Source organism: Bubalus bubalis, chromosome 15, assembly GCF_019923935.1.
Source record: "Bubalus bubalis isolate 160015118507 breed Murrah chromosome 15, NDDB_SH_1, whole genome shotgun sequence".
In the NCBI taxonomy this organism is placed as follows: Eukaryota; Metazoa; Chordata; class Mammalia; order Artiodactyla; family Bovidae; genus Bubalus; species Bubalus bubalis.
Genome location: NC_059171.1, coordinates 23,989,525 through 24,015,050, shown reverse-complemented (window position 1 = coordinate 24,015,050; position 25,526 = coordinate 23,989,525). Strand labels below are relative to the sequence as shown.

The 25,526-nt window shown below is 39.0% G+C and overlaps 1 protein-coding gene across 5 annotated transcripts in view; it reads right to left on the bottom strand.

Annotated features, from left to right (window-relative positions):
• Positions 1-25,526, bottom strand: part of OXR1 (oxidation resistance 1) — a 543,504-nt gene that overhangs the window by 332,854 nt on the left and 185,124 nt on the right. The window contains exon 1 of one of the 5 annotated variants that reach the window (XM_044928604.2): positions 19,903-20,000. The exons of 1 other annotated variant lie outside the window; for it this stretch is intronic. In XM_044928604.2, coding sequence (XP_044784539.1) covers positions 19,903-19,928 — 26 coding nt within the window. In that variant the 5' untranslated portion in view covers positions 19,929-20,000. Of the gene's footprint in view, positions 1-19,902; positions 20,001-25,526 lie in introns of those variants that run through there. 3 more of the 5 variants (XM_044928606.2, XM_044928607.2, XM_044928608.2) reach the window with 3 other exon arrangements.

Here is a 25,526-nt window from a genome sequence, read left to right as displayed (position 1 = left end):
GATGTACTCTGCATGTAAGTTAAATAAGCAGGATGACAATATACAGCCTTGACGTACTCCTTTCCCAATTTGGAGCCACTTAATTGATAATGGTGGCTGCACAGGTGCAGGAGGACTGAGAGGAGCTACTCCACGTTCAAGGTCAGGAGGGGCAGCTGTGAGGAGATACCCCTCATCCAAGGTAAGGAGCAGTGGCTGCGCTTTGCTGGAGCAGCCGTGAAGAGATACCCCACGTCCAAGGTAAGAGAAACCCATGTAAGATGGTAGGTATTGTGAGAGGGCATCAGAGGGCAGACACACTGAAACCATAATCACAGAAAACTAGCCAATCTGATCACACAGACCACAGCCTTGTCTAACTCAATGAAACTAAGCCATGCCATGTGGGGCCACCCAAGACGGATGGGTCATGGTGGAGACGTCTGGCAGAATGTGGTCCACTGGAGAAGGGAATGGCAAACCACTTCAGTATTCTTGCCTTGAGAACCCCATGAACAGTATGAAAAGGCAAAAAGATAGGACACTGAAAGATGAACTCCCCAGGTCGGTAGGTGCCCAATATGCTACTGGAGATCAGGGAGAAATAACTCCAGAAAGAATGAGGGGATGGAGCCAAAGCAAAAACAATACCCAGTTGCGATGTGACTGGTGACAGAAGCAAGGTCCGATGCTGTAAAGAGCAATATTGTATAGGAACCTGGAATGTTAGGTCTATGAATCAAGGCAAATTGGAAGTAGTCAAACAGGAGATGGCAAGAGTGAACGTCGACATTCTAGGAATCAGCAAACTAAGATGCACTGAATGCGTGAATTTAACTCAGATGACCATTATATCTACTACTGTGGGAAGGAATCCCTCAGAAGAAATGGAGTAGCCATCATGGTCAACAAGAGAGTCCGAAATGCAGTACTTGGATGCAGTCTCAAAAATGACAGAATGATCTCTGTTCATTTCCAAGGCAAACCATTCAATATCATGGTAATCCAAGGCTATGCTTCAACCAGTAATGCTGAAGAGGCCGAAGTTGAATGGTTCTATGAAGACCTACAAGACCTCTTAGAATTAATACCCAAAAGATGTCCTTTTCATTACAGGGGACTTGAATGCAAAAGTAGGAAGTCAGGAAACACCTGGAGTAACAGGCAAATATGGCCTTGGAATATGGAATGAAGCAGGGCAAAGGCTAATAGAGTTTTGCCAAGAGAACACACTGGTCATAGCAAACACCCTCTTCCAACAACAAAAGAGAAGACTCTACATGTGGATATCACCAGATGGTCAACACCGAAAACAGACTGATTATATTCTTTGCAGCCAAAGATGGAGAAGCTCTATACAGTCAGCAAAAACAAGACTGGGAGCTGACTGTGGCTCAGATCATGAACTCCTTATTGCCAAAATCAGACTTAAATTGAAGAAAGTAGGGAAAACCACTAGATCATTCAGGAATGACCTAAATCAAATCCCTTATGATTATACAGTACAAGTGAGAAATAGATTTAAGGGACTAGATATGATAGACAGATTGCCTGAAGAACTATGGATGGAGGTTCATGACATTGTACAGGAGACAGGGATCAAGACCATCCCCATGGAAAAGAAATGCAAAAAAGCAAAATGGCTATCTGGGGAGGCCTTACAAATAGCTGTGAGAAGAAGAGAAGCAAAAAGCAAAGGAGAAAAGGAAAGATATAAGCATCTGAATGCAGAGTTCCAAAGAATAGCAAGGAGGGATAAGAAAGCATTCCTCAGTGATCAATGCAAAGAAATAGAGGAAAACAACAGAATGGGAAAGACTAGAGATCTCTTCAAGAAAATTAGAGATACCAAGGGAACATTTCATGCAAAGACAGGCTCGATAAAGGACAGAAATGGTATGGACCTAATAGAAGCAGAAGATATTAAGAAGAGGTGGCAAGAATACACAGAAGACCTGTACAAAAAAGATCTTCACGAACCAGATAATCATGATGGTGTGATCACTGACCTAGAGCCAGACATCCTGAAATGTGAAGTCAAGTGGGCCTTAGAAAGTATCACTACGAACAAAGCTAGTGGAAGTGATGGGATTCCAGTTGAGCTATTTCAAATCCTGAAAGATGATGCTGTGAAAGTGCTGCACTCAATATGCCAGCAAATTTGGAAAACTCAGCATTGGTCACAGGACTGGAAAAGGTCAGTTTTCATTCCAATCCCAAAGAAAGGCAATGCCAAACAATGCTCCAACTACTGCACAATTGCACTCTTCTCACATGCTAGTAAAGTAATGCTCAAAATTCTCCAAGCCAGACTTCAGCAATATGTGAACCATGAACTTCCAGATGCTCAAGCTGGTTTTAAAAAAGGCAGAGGAACCAGAGAGCAAATTGCCAACATCCGCTGGATGATAGAAAAAGCAAGAGAGTTCCAGAAAAACATCTATTTCTGCTTTATTAACTATGCCAAAGCCTTTGACTTTGTGGATCACAATAAACTGTGGAAAATTCTGAAAGAGATGAGAATAACAGACCACCTGATCCATCTCCTGAGAAACCTGTATTCAGGACAAGAAGAACAGTTAGAAACAGACATGGAACAACAGACTGGTTCCAACAGGAAAAGGAGTACGTCAAGGCTGTATATTGTCACCCTGCTTACTTAACTTATATGCAGAGCACATCACGAGAAACACTGGGCTGGAAGAAGCACAAACTTGGACTATAAAGAAAACTGAGCAACAAAGAATTGATGCTTTTGAACTGTGATGCTTGAGAAGACTCTCGAGAGTCCCTTGGACTGCAAGGAGATCCAACTAGTCCATCCTAAAGGAGATCAGTCCTGGGTGTTCATTGGAAGGACTGATGCTAAAGCTGAAACTCCAATACTTTGGTCACGTCATGCGAGAGTTGACTCATTGGAAAAAAACCCTGATTTAGGGATTGGGGGTAGGAGGAGAATGGGACGACAGAGGGTGAGATGGCTGGATGGCATCATCGATTCAATGCACATAAGTTTGAGTGAACTCCAGGAGTTGGTGATGGACAGGGAGGCCTGGCATGCTGCAGTTCATGGGGTTGCAAAGAGTCGGACACAACTGAGCGACTGAAGTGAACTGATGTTTGCCTAGAGAATCCCGTGGACAGAGGAGCCTGGTGGCCTGCCATCCATGGGGTCACACAGAGTCAGACACAACTGAAGCGACTTAGCAGCAGCAGCAGAAATAAACAACTTGAATAAATAACCTAGCTTAGTTTTACTCCATTAACTACATTATCAGTTTTCTCCACACAAAATAAGAATAAAAGTTCCTGTATCACAAGACGTTTTGAGGATTAGTGCAACACTGGGCTTGAAAATGTTTTATAAAGTATCAGGTGCAATTATAATTCCAAAGGAAATATTTGTGGAAGACAATATTTTCCATGAAGATTCTAAGTTCAACTCAAAGGCTACAATCAAACAAATAATGAGAATATAATCAGAGCTTTAGAAATTGTTATGTTAAAATGAAATAAATAGAAAAATAACAGAAAAAGAGAGGAATTCACTTAAATGTGAAGATAAATAGATGAGGCCCTGAAATTACATTCTGCAATACAGAAGCACCTGTGGTTTTGAATAATGATGTACTGATGAAGAAAATGCTATTTCTATGAGCAATAACTGACTACGTGTGACTCAAACGAGTGAGGCTTAGAGTTCAGGTTTTCCTCATCTGATCTAGGCCTCTAAAGAATAGCTAGCTAGAAGCATGTATTGAGTTCTTATTATATGCCAGTATTGCCTTAAGTATTTTACGTGAATAATACAGGGATGCTGGTGCTCCCGTAACCTCTGCTTCCCTGACAGGCTGGTTGAGACAAACATAAACCAGGTAATTTAGCAAGGTCACACAGGTCACACAGGCTGAACCAGGATTGAACCAAGGCAGGCTGATAGCCTTGCTATGTTCTCAACCTCTATGTCACTTCTCTAAGCAGAGCTAGACTGCCTTGCCTTCCATCACGCATTTCTCAGTCTTCATGAAAAACCAGTTCATAGGCTCTTATTATACTTTTAAATAGTTTATCTAAGGTATTGGATTGCATTTCCTATCCACTCAGAGAAGCAATGTGTTCTCCCAAAGTTCCCCACAGGAGCTGAAGAGTCTGTGAATGGATAATGACTGAAACAGAGGTGGAAAAATAACACATTCAATACAGAAATAGCAATTAAGAAGTTCAACACAATATCCTGTTTACACCTTTACTCGCTGCCTAAAGCATAACAATCAGAAAAACCTTGTGTCCTTTAAAGGTTAATAAAGACTATTGTAGGAATGTGAATATATAAAGCTAAGAAATCTAAATTCATTTCTATGAAATGATTTTAATTCTAAATTATTTGAAGAGGCATAATATTCTGGAACAGATTATTATCTTTTTCCAAAGCTCCTTTGAGACATACAAAATAGTCCAACAGAGTAACCAACAAACAAAAACCTGTAATATCACCTAAGATCTTTCACGTAAGAGAAAAATAATACATAAATATAACTAAAACTAAATATGAAAGGGAAATAAATTCACCCGTACCCAAATCCCTTTAAAGTGAGTCAGTACTCTTTTCTCTGAATTTAAATCTCAAAAATACAAGTTCATATATTATCTTTAGGTGATTTAATTTGGATGTTTCTTACAAATGCTAATGAATAACTGTGGTATTAATCAGACCTGATTCACATTCATCAATGAGTAACTTCCTTTGGCTCAATAGAATTACTTATTCTTTATATTTTGCTTTTGAACTGTGGTGTTGGAGAAGACTCTTCAGAGTCCCTTGGACTACAAGGAGATCCAACCAGTCCATCATAAAGGAAATCAGTCCTGGGTGTTCACTGGAAGGACTGATGTTGAAGCTGAAACTCCCATATTTGATGCAAAGAGCTAATTCATTGGAAAAGACCCTGATGCTGGGAGGGATTAGGGGCAGGAGGAGAAGGGGACGACAGAGGATGAGATGGCTGGATGGCATCACTGACTCGATGGATGTGAGTCTGAGTGAACTCTGGGAGTTGGTGATGGACAGGGAGGCCTGGCGTGCTACGATTCATGGGATCGCAAAGAGTCGGACACGACTGAGTGACTGAACTGACTGACTGAACTGACTTTATATTTTTGCAACACTTTGCATATACAGTTGACCCTTGAACAATGTGAGGGTTTGGGGGGGTTCAGAGTGCTGCTCCTCCCCTCCACCACCTCCCACAGTTGAAAATCTGTGTTGTGCTATCTCTGCCTCAAAAACGAAGAAATTGATAAGTGATTCACTCAAGGGCGGGAAGCTGAGACAGTCAGGATAGAATCAAGTCTCAAAACCCTAGTTTTGATTCCGTGTATTGTGATCTCTAATCAATCACAAACTTTTTCCCGCATACTTAGAGATCTGTAAAATGAAAATACAGGTGCTATATACATTGAAAAACATTCACACACAAGTGGACCCATGCAGTTCAAAACCATGTTATTCAAGGGTCAGCTGTATCATCTACTCTTATTTGCACAATCACCTGTAAGGGGAAAGGCAGGTATTATTATTTACAAATAAAGAAACTTAGAATCAGTAAGAAGTCTATATTTTAATGTTTAAGATAACTATAAAAGCCATATTTAAATTGTACATCAATGCTTGACCCCCTAAAATTCCTATTACATATGTAAAAACATCTAATGAAGGGAACTCATCATTTCCCAAAGGGGATTACTCCTACCCTGGCCAGATCTGAATTTGGGAAAATTTTTCCTTACCAAAGTCTGTTCACATAATCTCAAATACTGGACTGAGTTTACCTTTAAAGTCACTTAGGACAAATCTATTTTTGGATAAATAAATTTTTAAATATATGTGCTTGTCTATTAAGTCCCTCTATTTTCTTTCCTGCAAGCTAAACATTCTGCTTGTTTAACTCTTCTTTGTGTCTTAAGTATATGTGTGTATATATATATATACACACACATACACACATATATATAATTAATATATTTTATATTATGTACATATATAATACAAGCATATTATATAAGCATATATAAAATACGTATTATATTAAATTACCATATAACTTGACACACAATAAACACATAATACATAAATATACACTAATTTTTTAAATGATACATATATTTATGTAAACATATGTAAACTTTTTAATATAAACCTCTACACACAGGTTCCAAATACTGCATTTTTTGTGAGATATTATACAAGCCTAAAGAGATGAAACTGAATGTCATTCAATCACACTGTTTTATCAAGTTAATACATGTTTGAGTAATTACTATATATCCCAAATTTGACCAGCACCTATGGAAAAAACTAAAGTGGTATAACATGTGGTAACTTATCTCAATCAATTTATAGCCCAGTTGGATTTATCTAATTTTAAAAGTATGTGGACTAATCCAAGTAAAATTAAACACTCCATCATCTAGTACTAATTATAAGTAAAGTAAGGATTTATAGGATTATCACACATGCTCTATATATGTTACAGGTCTACACACATGCTACAATTTCTGCTGCCTTGTCTGTGGCAGGCATTGCCAAGAGAGCACTGTACTGAGTGCTAAGTATGGGTCCATGACTTCAGAATCCTTCTCTGGGAGAAGTGCCTTAAAAGAGTAATTAAAGGCAAGTTTGGGGATGGTGGTTCTAACTACCACACAATTGCACTCATCTCACACACTAGTCAAGTAATGCTCAAAATTCTCCAAGCCAGGCTTCAATAGTATGTGAAATGTGAACTTCCAGATATTCAAGCTGGTTTTAGAAAAGGCAGAGGAACCAGAGATCAAATTGCCAACATCCGTTGGATCATCGAAAAAGCAAGAGAGTTCCAGAAAAACATCCACTGCTTTATTGACTATGCCAAAGCCTTTGACTGTGTCAATCACAAGAAACTGTGGAAAATTCTGAAAGAGATGGGAATACCAGACCACCTGACCTGCCTCCTGAGAAATCTGTATGCAGGTCAAGAAGCAACAGTTAGAACTGGACATGGAACAACAGACTAGCTCCAAATAGGAAAAGGAGTATGTCAAGGCTGTATATTGTCACCCTGCATATTTAACATCTATGCAGAGTACATCATGAGAAATGCTGGACTGGATGAAGCACAAGCTGGAATAAAGATTGCCAAGAGAAATATCAAGAACTTCAGATATGCAGATGACACCACACTTATGGCAGAAAGCAAAGAAGAACTAAAGAGCGTCTTGAGGAAAGTGAAAGAGGAGGGTGGAAAAGTTGGCCTAAAGCTCAACATTCAGAAAACTAAGATCTTGGCATCCGGTCCCATTACGTCATGGAGAAATAATGGAAACAGTGAGAGGCTTCATTTTGGGGGGCTCAAAATCACTGCAGATGGTGACTGCAGCCATGAAATTAAAAGACACTTACTCCTTGGAAGAAAAGTTATGACCAACCTAGACAGCATATGAAAAAGCAGAGACATTACTTTGCCAACAAAAGTCCATCTAGTCAAAGCTATGGTTTTGCAGTAGTCATGTATGGATGTGAGAGTTGGACTATAAAGAAAGCTGAGCGCTGAAGAATTGATGCTTTTGAACTGTGGTGTTGGAGAAGACTCTTGAGAGTCACTTGGACTGCAAGGAGATCCAACCAGTCCATCCTAAAGGAGATCAGTACTGAATATTCATTGGAAGGACTGATGCTGAAGCTGAAACTCCAATACTTTGGCCACCTGATGCGAAGAACTGACTCATTTGAAAAGACCCTGATGCTGGGAAAGACTGAAGGCGGGAGGAGAAGGGGACAACAGAGGATGAGATAGTTGGATGCCACCACCAACTCAATGGACATGAGTTTGAACAAGCTCTGGGAGCTGGTGATGGACAGGGAAGCCTGGCGTGGTGCAGTCCGTGGGGTCACAAACAGCTGGACATGACTGAGCAACTGAACTGAACTGAAAGAGAACAGTTAAATATTTTTCCCAACGTCACAAGTATACACACACTTAATATGCTCAATAATTTGATGCCACTCTCAGATACTTCATTTGCAGAGTTAATACAAGATATCTCAGCTACTTTTTGGTATATTTCCTTGGGAGGCACACAGTATAGACAGCCTGAGCTTCAGAGAACGCAGAACAATGAAAGATGTTTAATCGGAGTTAGTGGCATATTTTTTGCAAGACCACTGGTGATTCCATAGTTCCAACTTAGTTTATGTCTCTACAACAATCCTCATCAGAGTGTGTATGGGAGGAGGGGTTAAATTCCAAAGAGGTAAAAAGTGACAGCCCAGAGGCAATCTGAAATCTCTGAAACACAAGGGGTCAGCCCGTCTGAGCACATGTCCACAATACAAATATCGTAGCACCTGCACCTGGGAAACATTTGAATTTCTTTGGGAATAATTTAACTCATCTGCTAGTCACCTGTCTTAGGCCAGTGTGTGTGGCTAGCTCATTCTGAGTACAGAGAGATTTTGCCTTATGGAAAGTCTTTATCATAACATTTCACATTATCGAGAACATACCCCAAATTCTGAAACTCCCAGCAGAGTGCATGCTTACTACCTAAAATGATAATTTACATAAACTGTTCCACCAGCAATGGATCTGATTTTACCCAAGCATGAGGCATAGACATTAGCCACTTTTAAAAGACTGCTTTAAAGCCCCTTAGCTCCCATTAGAAATGCTTCTGAAACCCAGGCTGTTGGTGGCCCTACCACTTGACTTGGAACAAGTGTTTACTAAATGCCAGGAAATGGCATGTAGGTAACAATCTACGTATACAGAATCCACCATGCTGTATTGCATGCAATTCCCAGATAATTGGAAGCAGAATACATAAAAAGATGATGATGGCATTTAATCCTGCACTTGGAAACTGATGGTGACAGTTCTTGAAGGACAGCGTAGCCTCAGAGAGTGTTCTGGAAGTCTCTGCAAATATTTCCAGGTATAAAGAGATTCTCAGTGATTCTTTGGGTCACTGTCAACTTGGGAAGACACTGATTCAGAGCACTGGTGTCAAAAGTAAATTTAAAGTAAACTACAAGTGACAGACTGCAATCTACAAGTGATTTGGGGCTCCAAAATCACTGCAGATTATGATTGCAGCCATGAAATTAAAAGATGCTTACTCCTTGGAAGGAAAGTTATGACCAACATAGACAGCATATTAAAAAGCAGAGACATTACTTTGCCAATTAAGGTCCGTCTAGTCAAGGCTATGGTTTTTCCAGTAGTCATGTATGGATGTGACAGTTGGACTATAAAGAAAGCTGAGCACTGAAGAATTGATGCTTTTGTACTGTGGTGTTGGAGAAGACTTTTGAGAGTCTCTTGGACTGCAAGGAAATCCAACCAGTCCATCCTAAAGGAGATCAGTCCTGGCTGCTCGTTGGAAGGACTGATGTTGAAGCTGAAACTCCAATACTTTAGCCACCTGATGCAAAGAGCTGACTCATTTGAAAAGACCCTGCTGCTGGGTAAGATTGAGGGCAGGAGGAGAAGCGGACAACAGAGGACGTTGGATGGCATCACCAACTCAATGGACATGAGTTTGGGTGGGCTCCAGGAGTTGGTGTTGGACAGGGAGGCCTGGCATGCTGCAGCTCATGGGGTCGCAAAGAGTCAGACATGACTGAGCAACTGAACTAAACAAGTGACAGACTGCAATTTACAAGGCCGGGACCATCTCTGGCTTGTCAACCATTGCACAGTACTTCGTCTGCCACAAACAAGCACTCCTTCATTATAAAAGGAAGGGGAGTTCCTTAGTAGCTCAGACAGTAAAGAATCTGCCTGCAATGCAGGAGATCCAGGCTCGACCTCTGGGTTAGGAAGATCCCCTGGAGAAAGGCATGGCTACCCACTCCACTATTCATACCTGGAGAATCCCATGAACAGAGGAGCCTGGCGGGCTACAGTCTATAGGGTCACAAAGAGTTGGACACGACTGAGCGACTAAAAACATACACACAAACTAAATGAACAGCAGATACACCAGGGGTTTTTCAAGAGATTGTCCCACCTTCTCCCTAGTGAAAGGCCCCAGTTTAGGACAAAAAGTGGTTCGTTAATTACAGATGGGAACAGGAAGAGAGAAGATTACTCCTAACAAGCGCTATCAGAAGCCCAAGGTATAGTGGTAAAAAAAGCAAGGAGGCTGAAAGAAGTGATTTTCCTGCTCACATGAGTCCCAGTGCCAAGCACACTGCCTGGCACACTGAAGGAATTTAGGACATGTGCAATCAATAAGTAGATGCTAATTAAGTAAATCCTAGTTTTAGAGGTGGAGAGAGACTGAAAATGTTGATGGAAACTGTCTAAGATATGATAATGATGCCAGTCAGATATCTTACCACTTAATTAGAGGTCAATCTAATGATGCATTTTTATATAAAATGCTTATAATAAATATAGCTGCAATTTACAGGAAGAATACATACACAGGTATACATTTATGTATGCGGTCTTGATTCCTGAGTCTCAATTTATCTGCCATTCCTGGCTGACATGGGACTCTGCTAGGAATCCAACCAAAAGAGGGGCTGGGCAGAGGGATTAGGTAGGTTTCAGAGGTAATCAAACAGCTAATTTATTATTTATGGAGTTTATGATGGATAGATGTAAATACAAAAAAATGCAGGTGAAATTGTGATGGGGAGGAAAAAACTCACAATAGCTCATAGATACGGATTCAAATCGTCTCTTTCTTTCAAGCTACAATGATGCTATTACATAATTTCCAACATAATTATCCCATCAATAGGAATAAAGCCAGACAATGGAGCTAGATGTGTTCAAACTAAATTATTTGAGTATTTTTTCAAGTGCCCTTTTTATTTTGTAAATAACCCATGCCCTTTTTTAAAGTAAGTAATATTTATTCTGCTTCTGCTGAATATATTAGAATCCGAGAAAATCCTTAATGAAAAGCTGCTCAGAAAACAGCCATGCTGTTTCATAAGAGCAGGATCACATGACACAATGACTAGATTCAGAATCATCAGAGGAAGGAAGAAGGGGGTAAGTATGGGGGACAATATCCATATTCCATTGCCAGTTATGGCTCTATCCTCTGGGTGACCTAGGATGACTCAGATCTCTTTCTACGTGTGGTCGGTGACTCAGAATTGTTTTTTAAAAGTTTTCTGTTTAATTCTATATCATAGATCATTTCCTCTGGAAAGCATAAAATACAAAATGATCTTTTTTAGTTCTTTCTTCCATCTGTATTCACAGTGAGAGCTATTAACTTCTCCTGTATATAGACTGACCTGAAATGACATTATGTTTATAGAATTTCACAGTGAAAGGCTAATGATAAAAATATTCTAGAAAATACTTTTCAAAGTTTTTGAATTATGGGACCTAAGAGCTCTGACTTTTACAGCCCAGAAGGAAAAAAAAAATCCCTATTGGAATTTGGGAATTAGTCGAGGATTATCAAGAAAACACTAACTGTATCTTCTGTGGTATCAGATTCAGTGGATCAGGATCTAAACCACATCTTATCAAGCTTGTGTGCCTATAAAAAGTCACTTAGAATCCAGGGAATGAGAAGCTGAGGCCCCATACTGCATTTCTATCCAGTATCCCATGTGACTGATACAGGCTGGACCAGACAATATTTTCAATAACACTGTTCTAGAAGGCTATCACCTGTTCCTTATTCAGTGTCTCTTTGAGTTATGTTACCATCTATTTAAAGAATGATTCATGGCTGACATTAGGGATTTGGACATAGATTCTTGGTTTTGACCCTTGTTAATGAAATGAGGAGACATCTTTAAAGAACCAGTCATTGGATCCCAGCTAATGTTTTTCTTTAATCAATCTACAATGTTCCAACTGAGAATTTAAATTTTCTCTTAAAGGTTCTAAAATTGCTTCTAATTGTCCTTTTTGAGACTCTGATCTCTGGTTAATTGTAGTGTAAAAGTCCTGAATGTGTAAATGATGTTTAGCAAATACCTTGTACAATTTTGATGAAATGTACACAAACACTGGATTAGTGAGTTTTTGTTTGTTTTGTAAAATGCAGGTCTTGACCAATGCAGAACTTAGATATTCTATCTAAAGCAAAAATAACAAGTCCATTGTTGGATGATATTGGACTGAGGGTACCATTCATATAAGAGCAACAGTATCACAAGTCCTCCCAGGGAACAACGTTCTCTCACTTCATACCACTCTACAATTAACTAGGGGAATGAAATGTGCTGAACTATATTTATTCAAGTTTCACTGAAAAATAACTGCACCAGCAGCAAGAGGACAAAGAAAAATAGCATATGGTTGGTCTTTATCCTTCAGCATATAGTCACAAAAAGTGTGAGAAGTTTTCAAATGAGTGTATACAAAAGTTCAGAGGGCACTGGAGAGGCAGAAACAAAGTCCATCTGGGGTAGTAAGGATGGCAGACTTGGAGACGGCATTTAAATTGGATCACGAAGAACCAGTGTTTCTTTGAGAAAAGAGAAGTCAATTTCATGCTGAGTGAGTAGGAATGAATGCGACGGCATAGAGTTGCAAAAGGATCTCCTCCCATTGACAAAGTCTCACAGTTCAGAGGAACAGTGTGTGGGACTGAGCGGTGGGGAGAGGATTCGGAAAGGGTAGGTTGGGAGCATTTTAATAATAGTATGCATTCAGCCCACGCTTGAGTCACTGAGTTCATCAATCGGGAGACATATTATACAGTTTTAACCTTTTTTTTTTTTTTTTTTCCCCAGTTTTAACCTTTTAACCTCTGAAATCAGGATGCAGCTGGACAGGTGGCACTTATTATCTTGTCACTACCTATGAATGCACATAAAAACTTCCAAAGAGGGTGGAATAAAATGACTCTTCTAAGTCATACTTTGTCACTAATGCTCCTGAGGAAACAAGAAACAACATTATCCGGAACAGAACACAAATATCAATGACTCTTGAGCGGGGAGGGAGAGAGATGCCAAAATGCCAGGCTTTCATTGTACAGTTGAAAGAATCACCTTGCGCATGTGCTCAGTCACTCAGTGGTGCTCAACTCTTTGGGACTCTTTGGACTATAGCCCCCCAGACTTCTCTGTCCATGAGATTCTCCAGGCAAGAATACTGGAATGGGTTGCCATTTCCTCCTCCAGGGGATCTTTCCAACCCAGGGGTCAAACATGCATCTCCTGCATTGGCAGGCCGGTTCTTTACCACTGAGCCACCTGGGAAGCTTCTAAGTACCTAAGAATCACCTTAGCCCATGTATTTTGGTGATTTATTCTTTGCTACCAGCTTCCCTCATAGCTCAGTTGGAAAAGAATCTGTCTGCAATGCAGGAGACCCTGATTCGATTCCTTGGTTGGGAAGATCCTCTGGAGAAGGGATAGGCTACCTACTCCAGTATTCTTGGGCTTCCCTTGTGGCTCAGCTGGTAAAGAAACCACCTGCAATGTGGGAGACCTGGGTTTGATCCCTGGGTTGGGAAGATCCCTGGAGAAGGGAAAGGCTACCCAGTCCAGTATTCTGGCCTGGAGAATTCCATGGACTACATAGTCCATGGGGCCGCAAAGAGTTGGACACGACTGAGCAACTTTCACTTTCACTTTATGCACCAGAGTGATAGGTAATAAAAATCTGATTTTATCTGAAGTCTCAAAAATCTTTCAGGAAGAAGAAAATAAAAATTCAAAGGCATGTAAGAAAGAAACAATTGTGCCATACTAGAATTTGCAGATTTCTTTTCCCTTAGCGGTACATAAAATAAAACTGTGTTTTGTGATCACTGACATCCTACAACAGCCCATGGATTGTAGGGCATGCCAATCACTGTGCCAGGTGTTGGGGGTATAATGGGGAACAAAACATGATGCGTCCCAGATCTCACACTGCTGCCAGGCTACAGTCTTAGATGCTGGGCCTGGCTTATGTATTATGATATGGTGTGCCCAGGAAGGGTTAAGAATTGAATGATCAGATATTATTATATTTTCAGGAAGTTAGCTCTCTTGGTGAAGTACAGGCTGCATGGCAGAGAAGGGGACTGATGATAGGGAAGACTAGTTAAGAAGATCCTGAGATAGTTTGTGCAAGATATAATGAGGGCCTGAATGAAAGGCTAGATTAAGAAGAGGATTTAATCAATATGATTTGCACTCTCATAGTTCATGATTAAAGAAAACCAGCACACAATTCAAACTGCCTTCCCATGGATGGAAAAAAAAAATCTAGCATTTGAGAGCTATTTGATCATCAAGCATATTGTCACTTTCAAAATGCTACATATACTGTAGCCTTAAATCACCCAACATGGAGGGCAAGGCACCAGCTAAGCCCTGGGAATACAAAGAAGAATTGAGTCTTCCGAGGTGAAGGAGAGAGAGAGATGGAAAGGTGATGTGATTATGTGCAGTGATTGAGGGGCAAATTCAGTTTGGGAGAGTTCAAACTGAACAGAACTGCAGCACTGCCTGGAAATGGGAAGGACCTCCAAAGGGGAGCCACGAAGGACTAGATGCTTGAAGACGTACAACAAAGTCGCAGAGTGGAATAAGAAAGGGCCCTCTGAGCAGAGATAAGCCTGCGCAAAAACACAGAGCTGAGAAAACCATGTTTGAAGCAATTTTCAAAATATGGATATGTATGGACAGGTGGGAGAGATTAGGGTGTATAAAACCCAAGGAGCTTTATATAGCATTAAAGAGTTTCAATTTAACCTTGGAGTACTGTAAACCCACTCTAGGATTACCTTTATTTCAGTTTAGGTTATTTCCATAGGCTTTCAAAAATTTTATCATTCTAAATTGGATTACACATAAAAACAAGTCCAAAAAGGGTTTTCATTATGTTACACAATAAACAATAAAAAGCAAGGGAAGAGACTGCTAATATGTCCCCATTAAAGTATGCAATTAATTTGAAATGCTTCTAAAAATGGAAAAGCCAGGAGCAGTAAATTTTTGACCAATTTAAAAGGACAAGTCCAATATCAAGCAGAGAGACTGACTGTGCTTTCAGAATTATTCCACGATGTACTTGGATCATGTAATAGAAAGAAAAGGTGCCTACAGATACTGAGTGGCCTAAAGATTACTCTTTGTAAAGATAACAAAATATGGAAACCTTTCCCTGTTAATTAAAAGTTTCTCTTTTATATTTCTGTGTGCACGTGTGTGTTAAGTTGCTTCAGTTGTGTTCAACTCTTTGCGACCCCATGGACTGCCAGGCTCCTCTATTCATGGGACTCTCCAGGCAAGAATACTGGAGTGGGTTGCCCTGCCCTCCTCCAGAGGATCTTCCCGACCCAGGGATCAAACCCGCGTCTCTTATGTCTCCTGCATTGGCAGGTGGGTTCTTTATCAGTAGCGACACGTGGGAAGCAGAGTATATTTACATAGTATATAAATATGTACATATAAATGAATGATTAACATCAACATTTTGCTTTTCTGTCATGGTTATAGAGTAACTTTAAAATGCTGCTGTCTTTGAGTTCAGACTTACACGTATTTCACAGATTTAAGAAGCCACAAAAGAATAAAAAATTCAGCTAATGTCATGCTTCTCCTTTGGATATTAGTGGGGGGCAGCATCCATCTTCTACCATTTTAAAATTGATTTTTACCATTGAAGAAGAAGCCATGTCTTTTTCCTGTGTCTTTCATTATACATATGACCCTACTAGAAAGAAACCAAATGCAGATGGAGTCAGGAGCTAGACCACTGGTCTGTGTTACACACAGTTACAAACAGTAAATGTCTGAGATACTTGCCAGACTCTGGGACCCCAAACTGAGTACACAACAGGCATGTAGTCAAGTATGCTCTCTTCCCCAAATTATCTCATGGCCTCATGTTTTTAACACTGCAATGTGTGAGCACACAGCAGCCTTCCTGATGTGATATCATATTAATATTTACACATTTAACTCTGAGTTTCACTCACTAACCAGTAAAATCTGGAGAGCAAGGACTGTGTTTTGTTTATTTCTGAATCTTCTTCTCACAAAAAGTCGAATGTCTTGCAAAAAATAAAAGCTAAAGAAATCTATGTTGAATTATATTACAGATACATGAATAATGTTTAAATTTTTTATTGCCAGTCTCAATAGAGATGAGCATTTCTGGAAAACAATTAAAAATTTATACTAAATTCTGTCCCTTTGTGCTATTTTAAAATCATTAATATTCCAACCAGCATCATCAAAATCAATATGTAACAAACAAAAAGAGAAAAAGTTTCTATCATTCTGCATTTAAAATGATCATATAAATTGCTTTGAAACTGAACTGGCTTTGAAGGAACTGACTATACACAAAACGTCAAAATTATAGAAACAAATCCTTTATTCTGAATAGTGTATATTTAAAGAGTAACTACCAGGATGCATTTTCTGGATAAGTTTTTGTCTCCAAGTGGGTAGAATTCATATGTATGAATAATATATATATTAGAGCCAGGATATATACTTGTAAGACTTCCAATAGCATGCACTCAGATGGAGTCCTAGATTCCAGATGGTCTAGAACAGAACGTTCAGAATTATCAGCGTTAACACTCCCATTCTCAGATGACTGCGTTCGTGTCATCACCTCCAAAGCATATATGTATTTTCTGCACTAAACCTTGAGAAATAAACATAACGTAAAATCTCTCTCAGGCATTTAAGAAGCCAGGCTCCACGTCTCTACCTCTGATGGGTTCCACAGGAGCACAAAGAATGTGTTATAGTCTCTCTTTTTTCCCAATCTGTGATGGGGATAGAACTGAAATCACTGTTTGCTGCTTTACAAAACACTCCAGATCAGCAAACCTGCTTCAGTTCCAGAAGCAGGAAAAGTCAAGCAAATGACTTGACGAGCTGCTTGTTCTTAAGAAATAAGAAAAATGAGGAATTTTTTTCCTGAGGCACAAAAAGAAAGCATCAAGCATTGTAGAAGATCTACTTTGTTTTCAAACTCAAAAGAGAAAAAAAGTCTCTTTCAGGACTCTATAAAATAGAAACATAAAAGCATTTAAGGGATAATTCTCCTATGTACCTAGGTGGCTAAAAGATGCCTGTTTCATTCTACAGGAAATAAGATTGGTGCCACTGGAGACATGGAACTCAACGGGTTGTACACAGTGAACTGCTGTTCAGTCAGCCATGGAAAGCATATTCTTATGGAGACTATCCCAGACAATGTATCTATTTCAGAGCTGCCTGTACCTCTTTACTGTTTTTATTGCTTTTGTTTTGCTTTTCAATCCAAAATTTAGAACGGTAATGACTTAGCATTTTTACTTCCCCCATCAGCAAAAATTTAATAGATATAGACATTTCAATTTTCCCATGTCCTAAGTCTTTTTGGTTTGCTTCAAAGAATCTAAACTAAGATACTATTTAGAGACAAAGATGATGAGATCAATTATAGTCTTTAAAGTGATGGGGAGCATTTTAAAAAGTGTGTACTTGGGATACAGTCAGGCATAAGTTTGATTAAGTAAACGCTAAGAAATTGCAGTATTATGAAAAATATCCTCATAATCAAATCTTAGCTTTGGTTAAAGTAACTGGTTCATCTAATTATTTCTGTCAAGTGTCTATTTTAAACACTTAGGCAATTGATCATTCACTTACCTGAATATCCATCATAATATGAATAAATCATGGTTCATTCATCACATGAAATATTATACACCTCTGTAAGCCTGAGCCATAACTACTGGTGTGAAGCATTACTCCACCATGACATGTCATTTAGTGAAATACCAAATAGGATGCTTTTATGTCTGAACATGCAGGGCTTCCCTCATAGCTCAGTTGGTAAAGAATCCGCATGCAATGTAGGAGACCCCGATTTGATTCCTGTGTTGGGAAGATCCCTTGGAGCAGGGATAGGCTACCTACTCCAGTATTCTTGGGCTTCCCTGTGGCTCAGCTGGTAAAGAATCTGCCTGCAATGCAGGAGATCTGGGTTCAATTCCTGGGTTAGGAAGATGCCCTGGAGAAGGGAAAGGCTACCCACTCCAGTATTCTGGCCTGGAGAATTCCATGGACTGTATAGTCCATGGGGTTGCAAAGAGTTGGACACGACTTAGTGACCTTCACTTCACTCACTTAAAAACATGTGTGCAAGTGGGAAAGTACACATGCGTTTGTTACTTAAGCATGAAAAAAATTGCAGCGACTATCAGGAGAGTAGGTTCAGAAAGAGGATGAGGCAGAAGTTTTTCTTTGTGCTGTTTGATTTGTATCTATAAGCACATATTTTATAATCAGAATATTATGAAGAAAGTATCCGTGGAACTTTAAAAACTTAATCTTGTTGGATTTGTTTAATAATTTTTTAAAAATCTATTACCAATCTACTATGGACTCTATTGCCATCATTAGTAAATGCACAATGCTGAGAAATTTATTTACTTTTTTACATTTAGTATCCTAATAAGTACAAAAGGAATAATAACAATACCAATTTCACAGAAGTGGTTGTGATATTACATTAATATATGTAAGGCACACAGAAGAGTGGTCTGTATTAAATGATTAACATCTTCTTCTAATAAAAGTGGTGGTACATCTGGGGCCATTTCTAAAGAAATAATTTGCTAAGGTTTCTGAATAACTCTACTGGTTTTGCGATCAAAGCATATTCTACGTAGTTGTGTGTTTTTGCCTCAGAACTCTGGTTTTCCTCATTTAAATATTGATGGAAGGAGGGCAAGAAGAACTGCAGGTTTTTCTCATTATTAAATGAAGGGTCAAATTGGTCAAAAGGGAGACATCTGTTGAAACATGTTAATTCTTATATAGGAAATTTCAACCCCTAATGTATTACTATAATGCAGGCAAACACCTATATATTTTTAATTATGTTTCCAGATAATTTGGTTTTCTTGCTTCCCAGATGCAAATTTGTGGTCAACTTTATCAAACCAGGTGGCAAAGTGCTAATTAAGTAATCTGGTTAAATAACTCAAGTTTCAAAAATCATGTTTTTTCCCACCTACCCCATCTGTAAACTCCATATCAGAAGGAAAAAACAGCTTTAATTATGTAAAGTAATATAATTTTGATATTTGAATGACGTTAAAAAATACTAATTCTGTAGTCCACATTGTACTTAAACAAAGAAAATGAAAACATAACCTTATAGATATAAAAGGGATTAGTAAATAAAGGGAGTTTATTTCTTGGGGTGAAAGATGAGTTTCTATACCTTTGTTATGTCAGATGCTCTAAAAAAATCACACAGACATCTACCATTGCCCATAAACAACTGAAAACCAAACTATCCAACAGATACATTATGTTGCTAGACCAATACCACTGCTAGTTTAAAATACAAAGTGCTTGAAAAACTATCATTCTAAGAAAAACACCATTTTTTCATGACTTATTTTCTCAAGTAATTATTTTAGAATGATTTAAATAATGTATCAAGCTAAATACAACATACTAAAATGGAGACCAAAATGTCTGATTATCTCCCCATATCGTTTAAAATCGTTTCAGTTCAGTTCAGTTCAGTCGCTCAGTCGTGTCGTTTAACCCATCCATAAGAGGTGCTAGTCAATGATAGGGAGTGCTGGGGTGAAATCAGAAAAATACCGTTAAAAAATTACAAAGCACCATGGCTTTGAAAGGGATCAGAAGTAATGGATACATTTATTTAAGGCAATTTTTTTTTTTACAGAAAACCAAGCATGTCGGAGGGTTTTCCCTTTCTTTAATACCTATGCCTTTGGCTGCCTGCCTTGTTCATGGTCCCATTTTGCCAGGAAACAAATGGCAACAGAAATCCATCTGTTTGGTCTCATAAACACAAAGATTTGATTTTCCATTTGCACAGAAATCAGAGATCTATTTGCTAATGGAAGTAGGAAACGCTTTCTTCATAAGAACAGAGGAAGTAACAACAGATGGAGCTGGTAGATCCCACCTACCCTGGGCTGTTTTTGTCCTTCGTCATTTCTGCGCAGGCGAGCAGGCAACCTTAGAGCTGACTGGGAGCCCAGGCGGATCTGATGGGCATTGTGTTACCTGTGAGCCTGGTACTTGGTGTCTCGCAAGCTCCGCCCACACCTCCACCAGGGGCCCGGCTGTCGCGGGGAGGGGCCGGCGTGCAGAAAAACATCCGAGGAAAAAGGAGACCCTAAATTCCATACAGCAAGCTGTCATCCCCTAAAGAACACGCCATTCAGTGAGTACAAAGAAGGCGGGTGTTATAAACGCCAATTGCTCTTCCATTATGTATGTGAGAAATGTGTTTCCATAAGTGTATTTTTCTTTATGGCATATCATTTAAAGTACACAGTAAGAAGTGTTAGTAAATGGTAGGTAGTACTCAGGTGAAATTTCCTTGTAGCACACAAAACAGATAAGCACTTTAGAGACAGTGTCCATATCAGACTTTTAAAATCTTCAGAAAACGCAGTAATATTGAGGCAGACACAGCTCTCACTAGAATTCACTTGTGTTCTCACCACGTGCTAGGCATTGTGGGGCGTATTGTCTTGCCACACAGTGGTGCCCCTGAAGTATTATTACTCACTCTCACAGTGGTGCCCAGGAAGTAGCTACTATTCATATTTCCACTAAACAGACGAAAGAATGGGAAATTGGAAAAGTTGTGGAATTTGCTCAAGGGCAAATAGCTAGTTAATGGCAGACATGGGATTTGAACTCTGTCCTTTAAGACTCCAAACACTGACCTATTGACCACTTTATCCCCATTCCCTCACTTTATTACATAACTTTAGGTAAAGTCCTCCATACCACCAGAATGTTCTTCCTAAATACTAAAAACGAAAAACTTAGATAAGGTAGATTTTGTAACTTAGTGTGCAGCATTACCAGAGATAAGCCTCAGTTACTGACAAATTAATACCCTCAAAAAGTTTTAAATGCCTTCAAAGAAACATTTAACTTTTAATTTATTTTCAAAATCTGGGATGATGATGATAAGATATTAAAAACCTGTAAACACAGTCCTTAGGTTTAAATTACCTTGCATCCTAATAAACAGAAGGAGCAGAAAGAGTCAAACATATGTCATTTTAAGGATATGTTGGGGATGGGATAAAAGCTTAGACTGCTTCTACCAGAGATCACTGTAAAAATTCAATTTCTAAATGGAGAAGCTCCCTGTGGATTCAGAGAAGCCAGGAAATAAGAAAGCCCCAGGGCATTGCCACACCTTGATTTGTGAAGAGAAGCAGAAATGAGTTATACCAGCTTCCTCAGATGACAAAGCAATCTGTTAAGGAGCCGCATTTGGATACACGAAGGCGTCCGCCTTGCCAATTTCTAGAGGGAAACAGTGACGGGGAGGTGAGCCACACCTCACACTCTCATCACACTCACACTTTTTTCCACTCGTATCCACCTGCTTGGGCTAGAGAAGAAGACTGTCACAAAGTCAACCTCCATATCATAGCCGAGAAAGAAAAGGCTCTGCCTGCTTCCCTCTGCACACAGTAGGGTTTAAAAATGTGCTAAGACTGTGGTCTTGTCAATCCTTCTGTTCCATAGCACTCATGCTCCAGGAGAAATTAAGGCCAATTTGCTTTTAAGGTAGAACTAAACCAGGCCCAACGACAATAAAATCTGTTTTTGCTACTCTTCTTCAAGAGGAGCTAGATTTTTGTTGCACTTTTAGAGAAATAGTAAGATAAGACTTGCCACGGGTAGAAATTCCTTCCCACCCTTTGCAATCTGAATAGTGCTAAGCTGTGAACTAATGAGAGAGTGTGTATCTTTTCTTTCTGTCCCTAATATTTTACTCTGGTAAGATCTGATTAAGTGGACATGCAGAGTAAACTTAAAAGGCAAAGTCTAAGAAAGGCAACACATGATGGACATGGACAGAAATGAAAGTGGATGTCCCACACCTTGGCACAAAGCGGGAAGGGCATGGAGGGCCCAGGCATGGCAATACGGCTGGTTATTTAGCATAAACTGGACATAGTGCCATCTGGTGGTCTGCCTTGGAACATGACCCGTTAATGCGCAGTTCCCAAGCTACGGGTAGCAGGCTGCTAGGTGCAGTATTGTGCTGAGGGATTTGCCGGGCCCTATGAACATGCTCATGTTTAGACCAACTCGTAATTCAGCAGTTAGGCCTCACTGTATTTTTTACTTCTTTATTGTTATTATATCTTATAATGGGCTTCCCAGGTGGTGCTAGTGGTAAAGAACCCACCGGCTTATGCAGGAGACGGTAAGAGAACTGGGTTCCATCCCTGGGTTGGGAAGATCCCCTGGAGGAGGGCATGGCAACCCACTCCAGTATTCTTGACTGGAGAATCCCATGGACAGAGGAGCCTGGCGGGCTACAGTCCACAGGGTCGCAGAGAGTCAGACACGACTGAAGCAACTTAGCATGCATGTCTTATAATGAATGATTCAGGGTTCCCCTACTTGGGTATTTAGTATCTAAATAAGCCTCTTAAGTAACTACACACTTGTCACCAGCCCATGACATTATACTAGAAATAAAATAGGTGAGATTAGAGTGTTTGTCTACTCCATTGCGCTGCAAGTCTCTTTAATAACAGGAAAGCGGGTGGATATTATCAGGACTGCTTTAGTGGTTTCCATTTAATTCCCTATAAATAAAGGGCTCTGTTGGTAGACTCATTAAGACAAAGGATTTAGAAACACCAGAAAAAGAACTCTCCTTGAATTCTTAATGCCTATTGCCCAAGGTCAAGTCTAAAGTATTTTATATTTGTTTTAAAATACTATGATTTATTGGGTTGGCCCAAAAGTTTGTTTGAGTTTTTCTGTAAGCTCTTAAGGAAAGACCTGAATGAACTTTTGGGCCAACTCAATATTTTGCATTATCCTAATTCTAACGTCTGTTTGATATGTGTAGGTGGTGTGTATATATATATATATACATATATAAATTTTCTAGGATAATTTTGGAACTACAGTTACAAATGACACTTTTTTCTTTTTAAAAAATTCAAACAAGGAATTTTTGTTTGAAAATTTTGTTTTTATTTGGCAAATTTTGTTTGTATTTGGCAGATGTTTATAAGTCCAATTTCAGCTATAAAAATAAACAATAGTTGACAGTCATACTGGGAAATGTTATGAATGGGAGAGTACTAACAATTTCTGTACATTTAACTGGAGAATATGAGTTGCTGAAAAAATCCTGATCATCTAGGTTAACATGCTGTACTTGATATTTTATTTCAATTTGGCACTGCTGTCTATTTTACTGTGTTTTTCCAAGAAGAAATATACACTCTGATTTTATTACATTATTTATTTATATCATTATTATTTAAAAATTCCAACTGCCAGATATTCTATGTTATTTTCCAATTTGCCTCTATCCAAAGAGGTAATAACTAAAAAACCAAATCCTGTACCTCTTTGGAAGGAAACAAATGAGAGTAGAAACTGTGGATAATCTGTAATCTACTCATCAGTGGCCTGCTATTTTTTAGATACATGCCTCAAAACTTAACAATCAAATTTTAATGAGTTGGAAGTTATTCTATCACCCCACCTAGAAAAGAATAAAAGTCTCTTTCACACTTAACTACATACCATTCTTCATTATTGAAATCAGCAGTGCTTTCAGCATGTAAAGAAAAAAAACCCATAATTTGGGGTTGTGTTGATTGTGACATTCATTAGTATTAAGGACAAACTGTGCAGGGCTTCATAGGGCATCCCTGAGCAACAGCTGTCCAGGTAATGATGCACTCCTGTCTTCACAGCAGAGCCTATTCAACCAGCTTTTGGAGAGTGAGGGTATAAGAATAAATCTAAGAGTTATAAACCTATAATAATCTAGACAACACACTGAAGTTTCTAAAACTGTTGTCCAATCTGAAAACGACCAGTGCAGTTCCACTGACAAGGGGCACCACTATGAATCCCCTCTATGTCTGAGACAGCCGATCTTTCCTCCATCTTACTGAAAATGAAATAAAAAGGTCAAGTAAGTGCAGTTTTATTCTTGCCCCCAGTCTCAGCCCCAATAAATCTCACTTAACCAGTGACTACAGTTATCCAGAATACAGTCAATGATTTACAAATTTTCAAAGACTTTCTTCATAGAAGAAGTCTACGTGCAGAACCTAATTAGAACTCTATCTAAATCTTTATTTTTATTATTAATCTAATAGGCATAGTTACCTGATTTCTCATTGATTAGACAAATTTATTGAATACCTAGTTTGTGGGTGGAATTTTGCTAGGTTCTAAGGATTCAGTATTGGAAAAAAAAGTGATTTTTTTTTTCTTTTGCCAGTGGGATTTGCATGATAAAACCCGCACTGTTTGGGCGGCAGGTAAAAAGCTGCTTGAAGCGGGGAGGGCAGTGGCTACTAAAAGCCAGCACATGTACAGCACTAGCTTTTTGGGAAGAAGAGTCTAAAAGGAATAAATTCAGAAAGGCAGTGGTTTAGTACCCTTAAATTTAAAGGCAAATATCAGGAAATAGAATAAAAACAAAAAGCTAAAAGAATAAATAAATATATACATATAAATACATTTTGGAAAAACAAATGTCTTCTCAGTATTAACAGTAAAAGTAACAATGCAACTATCATTGTTTCACTATTTTGCTCCAGGTAGAGTTCTAAGCAACTTTTGTGTATTATCTCATTTAATCATCCCAGTGACAATGGGGATGGGATTCCTATTGAACCCAATTCATATGTCAGTGGGGACTGAGGCACAGAGATGTAACTGGCCCAAGGTCACATGGCTGGTAAGTTAAGGGCACCGGAGCAGTGCTCTAATTCTATACCCATCAGATAAGCAATAGGGCCTGAATCAACATGCTTATCCCTGGCCCTTTATCTTAAACATGCTACTATCATTCTGGGAACTAAATACTTAGTTAATATAATTTGATTTAACATTTAGAACAGCATTACTCTCATACCCACTTTTTATAGATGACAAAACAGAATCTTAGAGTAGTTAAATAATTTGCCCAGCTACAAAACAGCAGACCCAGGCTTAGAATCCAAGGTTGGTGACTCCAAAGCCCTTATGCTTTGTCCCTGTAAATACCTTGATGTAAATATGTAAATACTGTGTTGACTTCCTGACACTCTACTACTCAGGCAGCACTGGTTCAGACAATGTAGTATATAGACAGGCATCTATTTTGGAAGGAGTAAGTCCTGAGTTTGATTCTGTTTGTGCTCTATGGACCCAGGACAAGTTACTTAATCTGAATGAGCTTCCTTTGAAGTGAGGATAAAAAAAATCCAACTTTATATGGCAGCCCCAAGAAGAGCAGGTGCTCAATAATTATGTGTTTTCTCACCCAATTCCCCAACATTTTGAAATTAGTGACCAGGCTTTAGAATAAAGATATCTAGAGCTTCCTTACAACTTGGAATTGAGCACTGGTGAAAAACGGGATTCATAATCCCAGTTCCTATCTGGTCAATTTAAATAGTGCTGTTAAACAGCCATATAACATAAGCTGTAGAAGCCACATCAAAATAACTAATTTTAATAATGTTTTATTTTACCCAGTGTACCCAAAATGTCATCATATAATTTTGGCAGGTGGTCTGTATAAAAA